We start from the raw sequence: 21,435 nt of genomic DNA, 5'->3' as shown, positions 1-21,435 counted from the left end.
GCCCTCGGCAAAGGATCAGAATGTGGTTATTTTGCAAAGACAATAGGTTCATCCTAGCAAGAATATCCAACATGGTTTAGATTTGTGGGAAAGAGTCCGGGATTATGATGCAAGATCAGCAGCTGAAGCAGCTGCTGGTTTCATGCCCGTTCTTACACGAAATTAGAAGCAAAAACTTAAGGTACAACATGTTTTATCAAAGCAGCCTTCCAAATCTCGTGCACGGGGTGACACTCAACCGTGAAGGAAACTGTTGTGTAGATAAGTTAGCTGCTTTGGGTCACTCCATTGTTGGTGAGATTTGGCTTGACAATCTTCCAGATGAGGTGAAGATTGATTTTTATAGGGACAAATGTGGGTTACCTAAGTATAGATTCCCTTAATCTATTTTTGGGCTGTTTATTTGTTTCTCTGTTGCTTTTTTTGTTTTCTGCTGTTTTTTTTGTGGGTTTTGGTATAATCCCCCCACCTTTTGTAAATATCTTTTTCCCCCTTTTTCTAATAAATTTTTCGAGTTTGGCGGCATAGGATGGAGGTAGCTCGGGGTGCCAACCTAGTTGGGATGTCGATGCTGTCTCCTGATGCTTGTCCTCTCTCCTTGCTTATAAAAAAATGTCATTTGAAATAATAATTCGTGCTTAGTGATAACTCTCAATTATACTAATAAGTCTCCAAAAAACGTAACAAATTATTATATAATTTGTTCAAAAGCATATCTGCAATGCTCTGCTGCATATATGAATTTTATTTCATTTTTAGTTAATTAGTATTTCATGTCTATTTATTTAAACATATGATGAAATAGTCTTTTAATTTTATATATGATAATGCAGTTTTATTAATATTAGTCATTAATTAACATAATTAACTTCTGATGCAACACATGGAGTACAAGTAGGGATGAGAATAGGTTAGGCCGAGCTAGGCTTTGCAAAGGTTAAGTCTGGCCTGTCAAAATTTTTTAAGGCCTGCCGCCTGTCATATACTTACTTTTTAGGTCTGAGTTTGACCTTCTGAAAGCCTGTTATGGCCTGCTAGCCTGTTTAAAAGTCTATATCATATGGACACCTTTAAATAAACAATGTTATCTAAGTTTAAATAAACTTGCAAACTAATAGATCAATCAGATTAAACTATATTTTGATAATCAACATGAGTTTTTACAGAATTTGACTATATATTGTATCATATTTCAATTCTAGTTTATAATAATACATTTATATATGCGAAAAATTAATGTACATTAATAAGCTTAAATTATTGAAAAATTGACAAATTTATATTATAATTCAAAGTACAGAATATAATATAATAATATATAATATTATTCATATTTACTTAAATAGGCCGGCCTAATAGACTTAAGAGAATTTTTGAATTGTATGCGGCCTAGTATTTTAAGCTAAATAAGCTCCTAAAAAAGCCTAGGCCTTCTCTATTTAAGAAAAAAGTCTGGTGTGACCTAGCTTGTCGTAAGCTAGGCCGTAGGCCCCTGTAGGCCGGTCTGACTTATTCTCATCCCTATGTACAAGTACCAATTTAAATTTTGTCAAAAAAAAAAGAGGAAAAGTACCAATTTAAATAGAAATTAGTAAGGACAAGGTAATCTCGTCTATCACTTTACTCCGAATCGTGGAAAAAGACATTTTGAAATGAACGAACCAAAGGCTGCTAGCAAACAGAGGTACTATGGTACAAAATGTTCATTATCAGGCCACCTCAGATAAATGACTAAATATTTTGGGTTTTCTCATTCTTTTTGACAATATTGTGGGTTGTTGATTCACGGGTGCAGTGAAGGTAAATAAATATTTACTCTGTTAAAAAAATAGAAAATTCTTTTGATTTGATTGGATTGAGTTTATTTTGAGCTTATAAAAAAAGAGTTTATACACGTAAATAAGTTTTTATCTTTATTTATAAGTTTTCACTAACGAAAATTATAGATTCATAAACTACATTAACAAACTTATAAATGATACATTAAGACATATTTATTTGCATAAACTGTTTTCATAAACTTTAAAATAAGTTAATCCAAACAGGACAAAAATAAATGAGAGGGCTTGATGTTGGTAAATAATTATTTTATTTTGTTTAATATTAAAGAGTAGTGATATTTGAACATACATTTAAGACAATCTTTTTGACAACTTATTTTTTCTCTCTTTTCATTGGTCAAAAACAATGGAGAAAGATAAAAGGGAAGAGAGAGAATAAGAGAATAATGTGAGTATGAGAGGGAAAGTTGTCAAAAAGTTGTCACAATCATTTCTCATCTATAAAACGACCGTAACAATTTAAATGCCTAACCAGGAGAGAGGTCGTCTACCTACAACTTATGACTTGATTGAAGCTCATCCGCTCTTACAATTTTCTATTGATGATCCCCATTGTTGCTTGACTGATCCCTCCATCGTACTCATGTATTGAGTATTCATCGTGGGCATGTTCGTTGTAAACTATAAGTCAGATGCTCTTTGTAATTTATGTCAGAAAAGAAAATTTGGTAAAACTTTTTTTAAAACTAAAAATATTGTTTCCACCTCTAGACCAATTAATATCGTCTTTGTTTTTACACGTTGACTTGTCTAGGCCAATTAATATCGTCTTTATTAATGGAAAGAAGTATGGATTGGTCATTGTTGGTGATTTTTACAGATGAATTTGTGTGAAATTCTTGAGAAGTAAGTTCTGTAATATAAAGAAAATTGTTGATGACTTTTAGTGTGTTCTCTAATGAAATTTTAAATTAAAAAGAAACAAGTATTTTCAAAATTAGAAGTAGTAATGGTGATGATTTTGAAAACGAACCTTTTAAAAAAAATAGTGAAACTTATGGAATACTCCATGATTTTTCTTCTCCAATAAAATCATAAGAAAATAAGGTTGTAGAAAGGAAAAATAGAACTTTGTAAGAGATGACATGCACCATGATCATCGAATCTAAAATTGCAAACATTTTTGGGTAGAAGCGATAAACACATCATGTTATGTTCAACATCGAATCTATATAAAACTTGTATTGAACAAGACTCCATATGGATTGATTAAGGAAAGAAAACTCAATATATCATTTTTTTTCATCAGTTTTGGTTTATCTATTACATCTTGAACACTAAGGTTCATCTAAACAAATGTGATGTTGATTCTCAAAAGTGTATCATTTTAGGATACTCCAAACTCTCTAAGGCATGTACAATGTATATATTTCTAAAACTCTAAAGGTTGAAGAATATATACATGTAAAACATAATGTCAAAGAGCCTGACAATGAAATGTCAGAGCTAGAGAAGAAATTTCCGATGTGAAAATAATAGCTCAACCTACTCCCTATGTACTTGAAACACCTAAAGAACCAGAAGATGCCCATATTGTGATACATCCTTTGGACAACTAGGAAACATTTCAAAAGTTGATTCTCTCTATGGACGTCCATTCAAGTACAAAGCCTCTCATCCAGAAGATCATTTCATTTTCAAGAGATATCATTTTCTGAAGACCAGATCATCATTTAGGAATGAATCTTATCTACTAGGACTTATGTCAATGATTAAATGAACCCTTATTGATGATGCTTTAGGTGATGATTGCTGGATTATAGCTATGTAATAAGAACTTAATTAATTTTTAAAAAAAATAATGTTTGGGATTTGGTTCCAAGACCAAAGGACAAGAATGTCATTGGAACATAATAGAAACAAATCCAACGAACAAGGTGAGGTTGTAACAAATAATGCTAGACTAGTAGCTAAAGGTTATTGTCACTCATATAGCTAAATTAGAAGCAATTAGACTCTTATTCTCATATGATTGTTAATCTATATCAAATGGATGTTAAAAATTTGTTTTTTAAAGGTGTAATTTTTGAAGAAGTGTATGTGATACAACGTCTTGGGTTTGAAGATATAGAAAACCTAAAACATAATTTTAAACTTAAATTCATTGTATGGTCTGAAGAAAAAAAACCTAGAGCTTGGTCTTACAGACTACATAACATTCTTTTGAATTTTCTCGATGACAAGTTGACACTACACTGTTTAGAAAGTCATTGAAAAATGACATTTTAGTTTTTCATATATATGTTGATCCAAACACTCTAAGTCATGCACAATGTATATTTCTAAAACTCTAAAGGTTGAAGAATTTATACATGTAAAACTTAATGACAAAGTATAACAATGAAATGTCAGAGCTAGATGAAGAAATTTTAGATGTGAAAATCATAGCTCAACCTACTCCCTATGTACTTGAAACTCCTAAAGAACCTGAAGTTACTAGAAGATGCCCATATTGTGATACATCCTTTGGACAACTAGGAAACATTTCAAAAGTTGATGCTCTCTATGGACGTCCATTCAAGTACAAATCCTCTCATCCAGAAGATCATTTCATTTTAAAGAGATATCATTTTTTGAAGACCAGATCATCATTTAGGAATGAATCTTATCTACTAGGACTTATGTCAATGATTAAATCAACCCTTATTGCTTTAGGTGATGATTGCTATATTATAACTATGTAATAAGAACTTAATTAATTTTAAAGAAATAATGTTTTGGATTTGGTTCCAAGACCAAAAGACAAGATTTTAGCTTGTGCAAAAAAAAAAAAAAGACCAAAAGACAAGAATGTCATTGGAACATAATAGAAACAAATTAATCCAACGAACAAGGTGAGGTTGTAACAAATAATGCTACATTAGTAGCTAAAGGTTATTGTCACCAAGAAAGTTTAGTTTTCATTGAAAATTTTGCTCATATAGCTAAATCAGAAACAATTAGACTCTTATTATCATATGATTGTTAATCGGTCTATGTCAAATGGATGTTAAAAATTTGTTTTTTAAAGGTGTAATTTTTTAAGAAGTGTATGTGAAACAACGTCTTGGGTTTGAAGATATAGAAAACCTAAAACATAATTTTAAACGTAAATTCATTGTACGGTCTGAAGAAAAAAAACCTAGAGCTTGGTCTTACCGACTACATAACATTCTTTTGAATTTTCTCGATGACAAGTTGACACTTCACTATTTAGAAAGTCATTGAAAAATGACATTTTAGTTTTTCATATATAAGTTGATCCAAACTCTCTAAGGCATGCACAATGTATATTTCTAAAACTCTAAAGGTTGAAGAATGTAAAACCCATACTAGAAATTACCTAGGATATCTAGTATGCTCGTTAAACTTGGCATTGGATACATTAAAATTACAATAATAAAAAATTTCTTATGGACATATTATAAAACTATACATTTGAAATAGTACCACTGAGGTGTACAATATACATGCGATGACAAGTAAACATCATAATTGTCCAGCTTCTTCTGTTACTTTATCACGACCTGCCCTGCTTGCGAACCACATGTTCATCTGAAATAAAATAAAATGGATTGGGGTGAGACGGAATGTCTCAGTGAGTTCCACCTATCCTAGGTTGTAGGCAATCTCAGGGAACCTAGGATCGCCATCTGTCTCTAAACTCAACCCATTTTGGGTTTATACAGTTTTGTCATGCATAACTGAGCGATCGGGGGATAACTAGTATCGCTGTCTGAAATAATGATATAATCCTGATACTAATGCTGAAATCATACTCATAATTATAGTCATAATGTCTGTCATATTATGTTAGAAATGTTAGCGTTGAACAAACAATATTATCTGAGTTGATTTTAAAAAATAAACCCAAGTGGAGTAACCCCGGAATTTATTCCACTACTAACCCGTAATAATTCCAACTGGCGGGAACCCAACTAACGGGGATACCGGACTCCTCTTATTATCGTGGGGTCATCCTCACGAATAATACACGTTCCAACTGGCGGGAACCTTTTGTACCCTAACTGGCGATGATAACAAAAGTCACGGCTTATAAATTATTTAATGTCATAACTGATAAAGAGACTTAAATTCTCGTCTCTAACTGATAAGTGTCAAAAAAAATAACTATGTTTCAATAATGTAACTTTCCGGGTTAGTGACTCTTTGTATGTAACCCAAATTTCCACTTCATATCATTGTTTCGCAACATATCAAAGTAAATTGTAAAACCATAATCCAACGGAGTTATTTAAGATATGGTAGTAAGTTACAATATCTGCACCCTTGTTTTCTTAGTGGAATGCATCCTACTAAACCGACGTTCGGTCGGAATATAAATAAAGTCTGATCAAGAATTTTTCCCACACAAAAATCGAACTTTGGTTCTCCAAACAATTTGACTTACACTACAAAAAAACTGGTAAATAGCGGCGGTTCTATTACGGCAGTTCCAAAAACCGCCACTATAAACAGTACATTGTGGCAGTTTTAAAAAACGCCGCTATGCACGGTACATTGCGGCAGTTTTACCCGCCCCTATAGACAAAATTGTATTTAACAATTCATAATGGCCATTCTGGCAGTTGTAGCCGCCGGTATTCTCAAAATCATTTTTGTATTCAAACTTTAACATTTCACTTTCCCTCTTCCCTTGTTTTAGTGAAATTATCCCTCTCTTTTCTTCCCTCGTTTTTTTCTTGAATTTATTCTTTATTATTAATGTTTTTACCCTAAATTTTTCATAAACCCTCCAAATTGACAATTTCTTCTCTCTCTGGACAAACCCCTCAACTCTCACTCCCCCTTCTCACAAACCCTTTCATCTCTCAAATGATCAACCTCTCAAACCCTTTCATCTCTCAACCGATCAACCTCTCCACCGTTCTCTCAAACTGAAACCCTTGACCTTTCTTTCTCTGTTCACAGATCCAACCACCTCCCGCCGCCGATTTTTGTCTATTAAAACCCTTTCTCTTTTCCCTCACCGATTCTCTGTTAGATATGAAAAGCAAACTCTACTGAAATAGTTCGAAGCCCTTTGTAATTCATTCTTAGTCGCCGTTCTCGTTGTAGTGAGTGAGTGAGATAGGGTTTACCGAAATGAAGAGAAACGACCGTTGCAGAAGACGAAAGCGAACGGAGAAGAAGACGAATCCGCTGCCGTATCTTCCTCGCGAATTGATCATTCAAATTCTACTGAGATTACCGGTGAAGTTTTATCTTCTGATTGTAAGGGATTCAGTTTCATGATTTTCATCGATTTATTTGTTAGATCTGAATTTGTGATAGCGTGTTTGATTTTCTTTCATTTGACTTTTTTTTTTAGCTTCAAGGCAGGGGCTTTAATGCTGGCACGAACCTGTCATAAAAAGCTGCTAAGGACCCAAACAATCCAGATAGACCTTCGACTGCTTTCTTTGTTTTCATGTAAGTTTCAGTGATGATAAAAATTGTTTGAATGATAAGTGTTATCATTTCTCTTTTACTAACCAATTGGTTGTGGTGAAGTTCGATTTGATTATAATTTGAGTTGCTTGTTTATTTTTGTTGATTTTTGGTCTGAGTTCTGAGAGGTTCAATAAGGAAAGTCATAGGAATAAATTTGTTATGCTGGTGAGATTTGTTATCTAGTGTTACTGTTCTTAATTATGGTTAATGAAATTTGAATGATGATTTGAGTTTTATTATGCTATTTTCTTTGAATTTCGAGTAGGTTGGCAAAGACGGTGAATAAGAATGGAAAGTGATATTTGGTGCTATAAGTAATTCACGTTTGTTTCACTGAAGAGAATTTATCAAAATACTTAATCGTGTCTTGATTTTAATATAGATTTGTGATTATGTGGTGTTTAGGACAGGTTTTGTGATATTGATATAGTCATATCTGTTTTGATTTTAATTTAGTGGTAAGAGTTGCAACTATATTGAATGTTCTTGTTTCTTTGGCCGGATCTTGTTTTGATTGAGGCGCTTTTCCGGCACACAACGCGCCTTCTCACAACTATATCCTTCATATCTGTTTTGATTGAGGCACTTTTCCGGCACACAACGCGCCTTCTCACAAGTATTCAGGTGTGATTGTGGCGAGTTTGCTTTAGCACTTCCTTCCAGATCTATGTATAGTATTTGAATGTCTTATCACACTTTTTGCTGCAGAAATTCACAGCCCGGCCTGATATAGCAGATGATTGTTTTTTGTTGGCTTCAAGGTGTATTCGCTACTGTCCTCAGTTGTTTATCCCCTCGCCAGTTTTTCCTTCGTTAGTTGATTGCTCTATGATTGGGATCACAGTACAGCATAGGTATGGTCTCTCTCCCACACACATACAATTGCACAATGTTGAAAGCATCCTACACTATTCTAAAATGGTATCATTATCATGTGCATTCTCACACTTTTTTTGTGCTTATTTATTCTTGAGATATCAGGAATCCCATAATTATTTTTCATACAGTTCCATGTCTGATTTCCTCGCCTGCATAAATCTCTGCATTTTACTTTTATTTTAGGCTCATTGTCTATAAGTTAAGGCACCATCTGCATGGAAAGAGGGCATGTATGAAATTTTTTGTTTATTATAACATATATAGAGTTACTTAAGGAGTAGATGCTTATTGAAATTTACAAGTGAAATACTTCCCTCTTAAAATACCAGTTATTTTATAACAAGCGACAATATTGATTGATTTTTTTTCTCTACCTTCAAACCTGTTTGTTTTACTTTTTAGTATGATTGCTGCATGTTAACTTTGAGTGCTTGTTACTCTTGACGAGACTATGCTATGTGAGTTGAATGAATATCTCAAAATTTTCAGCATTTTGTGGCATGTTTGTTTACCCTTTCCATGTATCGCCCACCATATATCGCCCAAATAGCTCTTCGCCTTTCGGGAGTCGTTAGAAGAGTTCCTGAGAGAAAAAACCCAATATAACTAAATTGGAATGTAACTTGTAGCCAATTCGATTTGGTTATGCTCTATACCATCATGTACTAAATTCGATTTGAACGAGTCCTCTAAATTTCAGAAATTAGTGTCTAATACTACTGCTTTTTCAGTTTGGTGTAGGAGGACGGATGAACTTGTCAATGGCCCTAATGTTTCACATATTACAGCAACTGCAATGGATAGGTGGGAATCAAGATTGGACGAACTTTTCCAAGGGCGTCCATTTGATATGTTTGATGCTGCTTTATCAGATACCGTCAACAGATTTCCTGTTGATATCCAGGTATTGATTAATTTTGTTCACCAAGTTAGATATATACATGAAAACCATCATTAATGTTGTTTTCTACTTGAAAGGCAACGAGTGGTGAATGATTTTATGAACTTCCTGCAACCAGCCTAGGTTCTTTTTGTCCCCACTTATAATGATTTTGTGGAACACGTAAATATGTTTTTTCTCATGGCTAGAAGATAGCAAAGTTAGGAAAAGAAACTAATTGTAAACATGGTTATTATTATTTCATCTAATTCTGTTTGGTGTAATGACTGAATCATCTCAGAGTCTAACTTTGCCAATTCCAAAAGAGCTGTTATTTGGTTACTTTCTTGACTATATCCTTCCATGTAGCTTCTAACCTTGCCATTCTTAACTGCTTTGGAAGTGTTAGCTCTACCAACGTGCCTACCTACTTCAGGACAATAGCACAAGATAAAGATTAAAGACATAAATATTTAGTTGTTGGACGTGTCATAGCATTCTATATTGTTTTTACTTTGGTTTTTTCTCCGTCTTCGCTATAGCATGCAGGCTGATTTGTTCTAATTATGCAGGATTTTGGTTCTATGTGAGGCTATGGTGTGAGATTTATATGGTGCGTGATGAACACAGACAGGGACTGACAGCATCACTAACTCAAATTTATTGCCACTAGAATAATTTGTTGGACTATGAATGTTACACTATGTATGAAAAATAATTTATATTAGTACTTGTAATTGTTATTTTTGGTGAAATGTTAAAACTGGTGGTACTAGTATTTGTTATTAGTAATAGTAATTTTTTTTTATAAATTAAATGATCATTACGGCTGTTAAAACTGCCACTATGCATATTTTTTTTAAAAAATAAAATGACAATTATGGCGGCTAAAACTGCCACTATCCGCAATTTTTTTTGCTGAACTATTGTACATTATGGCGTTTGAAACTGCCGCTATACACAACAAACTAGCCGCCGTTTTCATCAACGCGTATTCTGGCGGTCTACATGGCGGTTTGCATTAAACTGCCATTTTATTCGTTGTGGTAGCAAAAATTCCGGCAGTTTTGGAAACCGCCAGTTTAGGTAATAGTGGTGGCTAAAACCGCCGCAATAAGCTAAATTTAGCCGCCGGAATTATCGTGTTTTTTTGTAGTGTTAGTGAGAGCACATTAATCATTTGAGCCCAATCACTTGGGTGTGTATTTGTAATCTACGTACTCGTTTAAAAATATTGTATATACAATTCTTTATGTTTTCTCAATCCGTGACCTCTCTGTTTGTATGTAAAGCAAATATTCCCTTCAATCATTGTTTCACAACGTATAAAATTGAATCGTAAAAAGAGAAATGAGAATCATAACATTAATTTATTTATATTAAAGCGATGGCATATATTACAGTGATACACCCATGCGCATGCTACAGTTATTGAAATTCATGAATGATATCTAAAAGCCAACTGGTTAGTTGGAAAGAAAGATATCGTTTATTAAAAGTAGTATGTAGCTGCATAATATAACGCATGGGATATTTTGTTTCTTGAACATATCAGGATTAAGTGGCAATCTCCACAGGCATCTTCAAGAATCCTTTTCCATTGGAGTAAAAGATATTCTTGAGGAATTTGTTTATTGCAAGGTTGGAGAGAACCTCGAAGTACTGTTCTGCTTCAACGTTAGAGGTAAAACACCAGCCATGTTGGAGCTCAGAATTAGGATAATAAGCGCATAAACTCCCAGTTCCCTTCTTGATGCAGTCGTGGTGAGATTGACATAAGTTGGGATGTTCCTCGACTGCCTTCGTAATAGTTAACTGTGGTCGGCAAAACCCAGCCAATCCTGCCGCTGCTATACAACCACAACCACTGCTACAATGATATCCATTAAATATTGTACACCAAAAGTTCTCACATGCTTCTATCTTCGTCATGGGGAACATTACTGCAAATGAAACTTGAAAGTTAGTTGAAGTTCGAACAAATACAACCACATACATCAATGCAACATATGGTATGACAGTTGATCGGTACTTAATAATTTTGTAATTGAAATACTAGGCCAATATTTTGGAGTTGATTCACATTAATTTCTCATGAGTTTCTAAGATATAAAAAAAGAGATAAAATACACACAGATTGTGGCGAGAAACACGACAGTCGAAGCAAGCTTCACAGAAGCCATTGTTTGATTGAGAGAAAGAACTAGCTAGAATTGTTTGTTACGAAAGATCAGGTTTGAATTGCATTAGTTCATTCTTGGATGCAACAATATATAGAGATATGGCGATAATAGCGACAAAAGGCTTAATACAATACAAAAATAATTGTATTAAATTGGGAAGGATCACGGGTTTAGTGAAGGTAAATAAAAATATTCAATCCTTGGTTAAAAAAATAATAAAAATTCCATTCCACATATAATAAATGAGCTGGCTTGATGGTTAAGAATAATTTTTTTTTGGGGGAATATTTATTTATTTATTTATTTTAGATTAGGAGTAACAATAAATAAATTCATTCCTTTTTTGGGGGAAGTAAGGATCACGGGTTGAGTTGAGTGAAGGTAAATAAAAATATTCAATCCTTGGTTAAAAAAATAAGGCTTAATTAATGATTTGATCCTTAAGCTATTTGTTGGTTACATTTTGGTCCCATAAGTTATTAACGTTACAATTTGGTCCCTTAAGTTATTCGTTGGTTACATTTTGGTCCCATAAGTTATTAACGTTACAATTTGGTCCCTTAACTTATTTTTTGGTTTCGGTTTGGTACCTTAACTCTTCCTCCGTCAACCATTATGGTCCTTTATGTTAGGATGAATGTGGGATCAAAACGAAACCAACAAATAAGTTAAGGTACCAAAACGAAACCAAAAAATAAGTTAAGGGACCAAATTGTAACGTTAATAACTTATGAGACCAAAATGTAACCAACAAATAACTTAAGGGACCAAATTGTAACATTAATAACTTATGGGACCAAAATGTAACCAACAAATAACTTAAGGGACCAAATCATTAATTAAGCCAAAAAATAATGAAAATTCCATTCCACATATAATAAATGAGCTGGCTTGATGGTTAAGAATAAATCTTTATTTTTTTTAGGGGAATATTTATTTATTTATTTTAGATTAGCAGTAACAATAAATAAATTCATTCCTTTTATTTTGAAACATCAAGACTTTGAAGAAAGGTCAACCAAAAAATCAACATTTCCAATGGTCCTAAAGTTTCTCTAAACTATTGTTGCGGTGATTTTCGGATATCAAGCAATTGATTAACGTTGACTCGCAAATTTTGATTCACCACCGAGCTTTTATTTTTTCCAACAAAAAGGGGAAAAGATCGAATAAACCCTAATTTTTTAGAGATTAAATGTTCGTGGGTTAGTTACGTAAAGGGAAGTATTATCACCCTAAACGTCTATAGTACTCTATAGGAACCTCTTGCTTTTATTTATTTTTGTGCTAAAATTGACTGCTTGCTTGTAAAAAAAGTTAAGTGTAAATAAAGAAAGAAAGAAAATGTTTTTTGTATTTTTGTTGATTTGGAAAGACAAAGTCTTTTTCCTACATACCCGAGCTGGATCAAAATCACGTAGTTTGGGGTAAAAAGTTGGATGATTGATTTTAAAGTTTGAAAATGTTTTTAAAGGTAAAAAGCCGAAGTGCCATAAAAATGAAGTGTGATTGATTGATTGATTGAACTTGATTTTGTGAAGATTTGAAGGCATTGGATGCTTATCTTCAAAAAGCGTTGACAAAGTACAATTGTACGAAGTGTACAACCACTACCTCCACTACTTTGAAGTGTCCATACTACAAGACAAGAAAACAGCTCTAGAATACAGTCTTGCCTGCAACAAAGTTCCTTCACAATAGGAATGGATTTGAAATTGGTTCTTCATAGGACAACAACCAAATCAGGCAAAAGATCATTGGTGATTGATCAAAGCTTCAAACGACTCCTTTGATGTGCTGACAATTTCACAACGTCTCTTTCACACCTCTATATAAAGAGTGAAGTCTTAGAGAATGGTATCAGAGTTAACAACAATTTACAAGTGCCAAAACTCTGCTAAAATTGTTCTACAATCATAGTTCTCTTAGAATTTCTGTTTTGAAGTTCATATCTTAGAAATTCTAGAGTCTTAAGAGTATGTATCTGAATTGTATTGTAAACACCACTGACTGTATATCAAGTTCAACCTCAAATATTTTTCTTTGTAATCTTGTTTGATTAGAAGTCTCTTGCAGTTGTGCTTGAGCAATAGAAGTCTCTTGATTGTGATCAGGAGCATAGGAAGTCTCTTGCAGTTGTGCTTGAGCAATTTGAAGTCTTGCTAGTTGGAGCAGTGAGCAGTTGTAATTTGACGTTACATTTTTTAATGAACTCTCCTTGGAAGTACAAGAGGGACAGGACTACTTCCGGTTTGTGGAAGGAACATGTATAATTGCTTTGTGTCTTTCTTCTCTCTCTCTCTCTCTCTCTCTCTCTCTCTCTCTCTGTTTTTATCCGTTGCATTTTAAGTACTGAACTTCACTTCCGAAGCAATTCATATTTTGCTTCTGATCAGTGTTTTCATCCTAGGAGAAACGAAGAAAAATCTAACACAATTCAACCCCCCCTTCTTGTGTTTTTCTCACCTTCAATTGGTATCAGAGCCTTGGTTTGTTGTCTTAACACTTAATAGTGTAACAGAAAAAGATATGAGAAAAACATGTCTGGTGAATCCTCCAACACTGGTCATACAAACAACAATACTGTCTCACATGATTATGGTGACAATAAGAAATCTAACTTTGGAAAGATTCCTAAGTTCAATGGAGATCCTAAAGAATTTTCTTGGTGGAAAACCAACTTCTATAGCTATGTCATGGGTTTAGATGAAGAACTTTGGGACATACTTGAAGATGGTGTTGGTGACTTGGTTCTTGATGAAGAAGGAGTTACTGTTGACAGAAAGAAACATACTCCTGCTTTGAAGAAGCTTTACAAGAAGCATCATATTATCAGAGGAGCACTTGTCACTGCTATACCTAAAGCAGAGTACATGAAGATGAGTTACAAATCCACTACTAAAGCTATGTTTGCTTCTCTCTGTTCTAACTATGAAGGCAACAAGAAAGTCAAAGAAGTAAAAGCTCTTATGCTTGTACATCAGTATGAGTTGTTCAAGATGAAGGATGATGAAACTATTGAGGAAATGTACTCAAGGTTTCAAACCTTAGTCTCTGGACTACAAATACAGAAGAAGAGTTATGTTGCTTCTGATCATGTCAGTAAGATACTAAGAAGCTTGCCTGTTAGATGGAGACCAAAGGTTACTGCTATTGAGGAAGCTAAAGATTTAAACACTCTAAGTGTTGAAGATCTTGTCAGCTCTCTCAAAGTTCATGAAATTAGTCTTAATGAACATGAGCCTGCTAAGAAGAGTAAATCTATTGCTCTTCCATCTAAAGGGAAGTAATCAAACGCTCTGAAGGTTGCTGAATCTGAAAAAGAGTCATCTGATGGAGACTCTAGTGAAGACCCTGCAGAGAAGATGGCTATGCTTTCCAACAAGCTTGAGTATATGGCAAGAAAGAACTGAAAGTTTCTAAGCAAGAGAGGTGGTTATAAGAGCTCAAAGAAAGAAGATCAGAAGGGATGCTTCAACTGTAAGAAGCCTGGACATTTCATTGCTGATTCCCCTGATCTTCAGAAGGAGAAGTCAAAGGACAATTCAAAGAAATCAAGTTTCAACACAAGGAAATTCAGAAAGCAGATTAAGAAGAGTTTAATGGCAACCTGGGAAGATTTGGATAGGGAATCTGGGTCTGAAAAGGAAGAAGCTGATGAAGATGCTAAGGTAGCGGTTGGGTTAGTGGCTACTGAGACTTCAGAAGCAGATCCTGAATCAGACTCTGAAGATGAAAATGAGGTATATTCTAAAATTCCCAGAGAAGAACTTGTTGAGTCACTTAAAGAACTCCTTACACACTTTGAACTGAGAACCAATGAGTTGAAAAATTTAAAAGAAAAATATGTTGTGTTAATGAAACAACAAGAATCAACTCTATTGGATCTGAAAGCTTTTGAAGAAGGACTTAGAGGTTTTGACTTCATTTGTAAAACTTATGAAGAAAAGCTTAAGTATCTTTGTCAGAAGCTACAAGAAAAGTGTAATGGAAAGTCTTTAAGCAAGCATGAGATAGTTCTTGAAGATTTTATTATATCTGGTATTGACAGAAGCAAAGTTGCTTCAATGATTTATACCATTTACAGAAACAATGGTAGAGGGATTGGATTCTCAGGAGGGAAGCCTAATGAAATCAGTCTCAAAGCATGTTATGAATGCAACAAAGAAGGATTGAAAACCTTCTTTGTACCTGAAGGTGCTAAGTTGGAAACTGTTGTTCAATCAGAACCTGAAGCTTCAAGCTCTAAGGCTAAGATTAACTCAAAGCCAAAGAACTCCAAGCCAAAGGCTATGATTAAATCTGATTGTAAGACTTCAAAGATCAGGATTCTAAAGAGATCAGAACCTGTTCCTCAAACTTTGGTGAAACCAAAATCTGAGGTCCTGAAGTCTAAGTTTTAGAAGAAGACAGTTACTGCTTCTGAAGTACCAAAACCAAAGGTTGTTAAACCTAAGGTAATGGTTAATCAGAAGCAACCAAACTTACAGCACAAGGTACAAGAAGTGAAGAGTAAAACTTCTAGTAATAACCTGAAAGGACCCATAAAACAATGGGTACCTAAATCTGAAAATGTCAATACTGCAGATATGTCTAAGAGCAAAGGAAAAGCAAAAATCATGGTACCTAGACAGCGGTTGCTCAAGGCATATGACAAGAGAGAATTTTATGTTCCTCACCCTCACTATGAAAGAAGGAGGAAGTGTGAAGTTTGGAGGCAACCAATCGGGCAAGATCATTGGTACAGGAACTATTGGTAATTCCTCTATCTCAATTAATAATGTGTGGTTGGTAGATGGTCTTAAACATAACCTTTTGAGCATTAGTCAATTTTGTGACAATGGTTATGATGTGATGTTTGAAAAGACCAACTGCACTGTAATCAACAAAGAACAAATCCATAATATTCAAGGGAAAGAGAATGGAGAATGTCTATAAAATTAACTTCTCTGAACTAGTTGATCAGAAGGTAATTTGTCTTCTGTCAGTGAATGATAAGAAATGGATGTAGCACAGAAGGTTGGGACATGCTAACTGGAGATCAATCTCTAAGCTTAATAAGTTACAACTTGTCAAAGGCCTACCAGACATTGACTATCATTAAGATGCACTCAGTGGTGCATGCCAGAAGGGGAAGATTGTGAAATCATCTTTTAAAACAAAAGACATTGTCTCTACCTCCAGACCCTTAGAATTACTCCATATTGATTTATTTGGACCAGTTAGCACTGCATCCTTATATGGAAGTAAATATGGATTGGTTATTGTTGATGATTACAGCAGATGGACTTGGGTAAAATTCCTGAAAAGTAAAGATGTTGTTTGTGATGTATTCAGTAACTTCTTCTCTCAAATACAATCTGAAAAGGAAATGAAAATTTTAAAAGTCAAAAGTGATCATGGTGGAGAATTTGAAAATGAGCCATTTGAAATCTTTTGTGAAAAACTTGGAATTGTTCATGAATTCTCTTCTCCTAGAACTCCATAACAAAATGGGGTTGTAGAAAGAAAGAATAGAACTTTACAAGAAATGGCTAGAACCATGATCCATGAAAACAATCTGGCTAAACATTTTTGGGCAGAAGCAGTGAATACAACATGTTATGTCCAAAATAGAGTCTATATTAGACCTATCTTGGAGAAGGCAGCATATGAACTCTTTAAAGGAAGAAGACCCAATATCTCTTACTTTCATCAATTTGGATGTACATGTTACATTCTAAATAACAAGCTCTACCTAAAGAAATTTGATGCCAAGGCCCAAAGAGGAATCTTCTTAGGTTACTCTGAAAGGTCAAAGGCATACAAAGTGTATAATTGAGAAACACTTTGTGTTGAAGAATCAATGCACGTTAATTTTGATGACAAAGAGCCTGGAAGTAAAACTCCAGAGCAAGATGAAAGTTTTGCAAAGATACAGGTTCCTGAAGATACTCCAGAACCTGATCAGATAGCTGAATCTGAAGATAGTCCAGAAGATGAACCCACCTCAGAAGCACAAGATGAAGTTGCTTCTGATGAAGCTCAAGATGGCTCTCAGCAAGCTATTCAATCCAAGAACACATTTAAGCATAAGTTTTCACATCCTGAGGAGCTAATCATTAGAAACAAAGATAGTCCTAGAAGAACAAGATCATATTTCAGACAAGAAGAGTCTATGATAGGACTGTTATCAGTGATTGAGTCTATGCAAGAAGAGCTCAATCAGTTTCAAAGGAATGATGTGTGGGATCTGGTACCCAAACCTCAGCATAATAACATTATTGGAACAAAATGGGTATTTAGAAATAAGTTGAATGAACAAGGTGAAGTAACTAGAAACAAATCAAGACTTGTTGCACAAGGTAACAGTCAACAAGAAGGCATTGATTATACTGAAACATTTGCTCCAGTTGCAAGATTGGAAGCAATCAAGTTACTTCTTTCCTATGCAGTTAATCATGGCATAATATTATATCAAATGGATGTCAATAGTGCATTTCTAAATGGAGTCATTGAAGAAGAAGTGTTTGTCAAGCAACCTCCTGGTTTTGAGGATCTTAAGGATCCTGACCATGTTTTCAAACTAAAGAAATCACTATATGGCTTGAAACAAGCTCCCAGAGCTTGGTATGATAGACTTAGTAATTTCCTGATTAAAAAAGATTTTAAAAGAGGCCAAGTTGATACAGCACTCTTCAGAAGGACTCTTGAGAAAGATATTCTTGTTGTGCAGATATATGTTGATGATATAATATTTGGTTCTACTAATGCATCTTTTTGCAAGGAATTTTCTAAGTTAATGTAGGATGAATTTGAAATGAGCATGATGGGAGAGTTGAAGTTCTTCCTGGGCATTCAAATCAATCAAAGTAAAGATGGAGTCTATGTTCATCAAACAAAATACACCAAGGAGCTTCTGAAGAAGTTTATGCTTGAAGATTGTAAAGTGATGAACACTCCAATGCATTCAACCTGCACCTTAAGCAAAGAAGATACTGGATCAACAGTTGATCAGAAGTTGTACAGAGGTATGATTGGTTCTTTGTTATACCTCACTCCATCTAGTCCAAATATTTTATTCAGTGTATGTCTGTGTGCAAGATTCCAATCAGATCCTAGAGAATCTCATTTGACTGTTGTCAAGAGAATCTTCAGGTATCTAAAAGGAACAACTAATCTTGGACTCCTTTATAGGAAATCCTTAGATTATAAGCTAGTTGGATTTTGTGATGCTGATTGTGCTGGTGATAGGATTGAAAGAAAGTCAACCAGTGGCAATTGTCAATTTCTGGGTGATAATCTGATATCTTGGGCTAGCAAAAGACAAGCAACTATTGCTATGTCAACAGCAGAAGCAGAATACATTTCAGCTGCAAGTTGTTGTACATAACTACTTTGGATGAAACATCAGTTGGAAGACTATCAGATTAATGCTAATAGTATTCCTATTTATTGTGATAATACTGCTGCTATTTGTTTGTTTAAAAATCCAATTTTGCATTCAAGAGCTAAGCATATTAAAATCAAACACCATTTTATCAGAGACTATATTCAAAAAGGAATTTTAGATATAAAATTCATTAATACTGAGAATCAATGGGCTGATATATTTACTAAGTCTTTAACTGTTGAAAGATTTGAAAGATTTGATTTTATAAAGAAAAATTTGAACATGCACTTTGTGTCTGATTAAAGCTTACTTGCTCCTGAATAGGATTTTAGGTTATGAAGTCAGTTCAGAAGCTATGATCCATCAGAAGCTCTTAATTGAGGTTTTGAGGAAAATGTGCTTCTGATGATGACGTCAGCATCTGAAGTCCAGAAGCTGGGTTTTGTGCTTCTGAATAGCAGAGTTAGTGGAAACGTTGGAAGTTACTTTTTATGGTAACTCATGGCCCACTAACTTGGCAGTTACTTCGAGAACTTCTGACGTGGCTTATTTGTATTGGTGTATAACTTAAAAGGGCAATGATGATTATAGCTTTGAATGTACTAAACACGCGTCCCCTTTGTCATTTATGCTATGTTTGTTTGTCGTTTCTGAATTGCAAACGTTTTTACTCAAAACACTTAGTCAATTCAAACACTACTGACTTCACAACAAACACTTTCACTCTCAAACCATTCTTTGCGAAGTAAGCGCAGTTTCTCTGTATCTCAAACCTAGAACCCTAAAATCTTCATCATCATCTTCATCAATGGCATCATCAAGTTCACATCAAGATATTCCAGAATCTACATCAAGCATGCAACAACAAGATGCTCCTAAATCTACTTCTTAAGAAGCCCAAGCCTACGAAATCAGAGGAAGAACCTTGGAACTAGAAGGGTGGCAGTTAAAGGTTCAAATAGAGAATCATGTGGATTTTGAGTCTTTAGCTTTCCGTGGGTGTGACATCAGAGGTTTCTACGAAGCTCAAAGTCTCATGCCATACTTCAAAATGTTGAATGGACCAACATACAAAGACTTGGTAAAGCATTTCTGGGTAATAGCATCAATATATGATAAAGCCGCTTCTGAAGCTGAAGAAAAGCAGAAGGTTTTCCTTGATCCCTCTCTGGAAGGAAAGACGAGAGAAGAAATGGGGTTGGAACCATACATTGGGATGGAAATCAGGTCAAGCGTCCTGGGAATTCCAGTTTTTATTGCTGAATGGCAAATAGCATAAGTACTCAGGTTAGATGCTTCTGGTAAATACTCAGGAGTGGATATTGCAAAAGCCAGAAACAATCCCTGGAACGAAATAGTAAACCAGTCCATCTTCAACTCCAGGATTCCAGGAAAGTATGTTGAGTTAGACATTAAGAAGAAGCTGCTTCTAAAGATTCAGAATGAGAATCTGCTCCCAAAAGGTGGTGGTGGTGATCAACCTTCATTGGGGCAGAAGGCCTTTCTTTATCACTTTATTGAACATCATAAAGTGAATGTTGCAAAATACTTCTTCAAGTATATGGTTAAGGAGCTGAAGGAGAGTCAGCTTTTGGAAAAGAGTTTGGGTTCCTTATGGGAGACTCATATCAGAAATCCTTCATTAAAGAGGGATTCTGAACTTAATCAGTAGTGTTGAAGCATTCTCAGACCAGCAACTTGACACTAAGACTGGGAAGTTCATCAATGCTCAGACTCTCAAGAATATGAAGCTGATCAGTGTTGTCACCAAGCTCAAGACTGACTTGAGTGAAACTAAAGCTCAATCTGATCTGATGAAAGACTTCCCACCCATCTGCAAGAAGGACCCTATTGAAGTTCAGATGCATTTTATCATAGACCACTTTGAGACATATGGCAAGGTCATCAGGCTGGATGATGTACTTGAGGAAATGTATGGTGGTGCTCTGCCGGTTGCTAAGGGCAGGAAATCTAAGAGGAATGCTACTTCAAAGGAAGAATATCTTGAAGCTGAACAACCTGCTAAGAAGTCTAGGAAAGGGAAAGTTGCTGCTGACAAGCTGAAAATTGGTGGTTCTGGATTACCATCAATTGAGGAGGAAGTTCAGGACCTGGATGCTAGTGAGGTTCTGAACAAAAGGACAAGGAGTGGCAAAGCTGCTGCTTCTTCAACTGTAACTGCTTCTGAACTTCCACCTGTACCTAAAAGGAAGCGGAAGCCTGCAATCAGGAAAATCAAGGAGTCACCCTATGTGACTGAGGAAGTTGAAGGAGTTGAAGCTGCATCTTGTTTGGTAACAAGGGAATTGAAGAAGAAGAAAGCTGAGGAGGCTGCATCACTTCATAAGGCATTGGAAACTGCACAAGAGATTTAAGCTCCTGCAGCAAGTCTAGTTAGAGCAGATGTTGCTGCTGATGCTAAAGAAGTTGTGAAGGTTGCTGAAGTTGTGCAAGAGCTGGCCACTTCAAAAGCAGAGAACTTAATGATGATTGTGAGTGTTGCTGAGTCTGAAGCTGCTGAACCAGAAGCTACATCAGGTAACCCTGGTTCTCCCACTACTTCTGTTATTAATGTAGAATCAGGATCATCCTCACCTTCCCAATCCACTTCATCTTCATCAACCTCTGACTCAGATGACATACCTTTAAGCATGAAATTCAAAATTAAATACAAAAAACCTAAAACCAATGTCTCTCAAGAACCTGTTTGAACTGAAATAGATGAGAGAGTCATTGGCATGGCTCAAAGGAAAGCATACTTTTACAACAGATATCCTGTTAGTAATAATCCTTTGAGACCACCAATGACTCAAGCTCTAAACGTGGTTCCCTCTGAGAACATTGAGT

The 21,435-nt window shown here is 34.9% G+C and overlaps 1 protein-coding gene, 1 long non-coding RNA gene and 1 pseudogene across 2 annotated transcripts; 2 read left to right on the top strand and 1 right to left on the bottom strand.

Moving 5' to 3' along the window:
* Nucleotides 1-6,578: 6,578 nt before the first annotated feature.
* On the top strand, nt 6,579-9,883 carry LOC146898862 (uncharacterized). The gene is made up of 5 exons (XR_015022013.1): nt 6,579-7,055; nt 7,153-7,253; nt 7,983-8,128; nt 8,885-9,057; nt 9,606-9,883. It is a non-coding gene; the product is annotated as an uncharacterized LOC146898862 (long non-coding RNA).
* Nucleotides 9,884-10,384: 501 nt separating this feature from the next.
* On the bottom strand, nt 10,385-11,276 carry LOC146898861 (albumin-1-like). The gene is made up of 2 exons (XM_085738089.1): nt 11,168-11,276; nt 10,385-10,976 (listed from the first exon to the last, which is right to left on the bottom strand). Exons 1-2 carry the CDS (start codon nt 11,214-11,216, stop codon nt 10,591-10,593), a joined length of 435 nt encoding a protein of 144 aa, XP_085594215.1. The 5' UTR covers nt 11,217-11,276; the 3' UTR covers nt 10,385-10,590.
* A 2,480-nt stretch (nt 11,277-13,756) lies between these two features.
* Nucleotides 13,757-20,963, top strand: LOC146898860 (uncharacterized; annotated as a pseudogene).
* The last annotated feature ends 472 nt before the right edge of the window (nt 20,964-21,435 follow it).

Source organism: Medicago sativa, chromosome 8, assembly GCF_051527215.1.
Source record: "Medicago sativa cultivar Bolivia chromosome 8, Bolivia_mono, whole genome shotgun sequence".
NCBI lineage: Eukaryota > Viridiplantae > Streptophyta > Magnoliopsida > Fabales > Fabaceae > Medicago > Medicago sativa.
The sequence above is the reverse complement of the archived record's forward strand: the minus strand, read 5'-3'. Positions and strand labels throughout refer to the sequence as shown.

Bases quoted from the DNA above. Each gene is read 5' to 3' on its own strand.
- LOC146898861 (XM_085738089.1), bottom strand. From the start codon at position 11,216: ATGGCTTCTGTGAAGCTTGCTTCGACTGTCGTGTTTCTCGCCACAATC. The intron at 10,977-11,167 runs GTGTGTATTTTA...TTTCATTTGCAG, and splicing joins CGTGTTTCTCGCCACAATCT to TAATGTTCCCCATGACGAAG.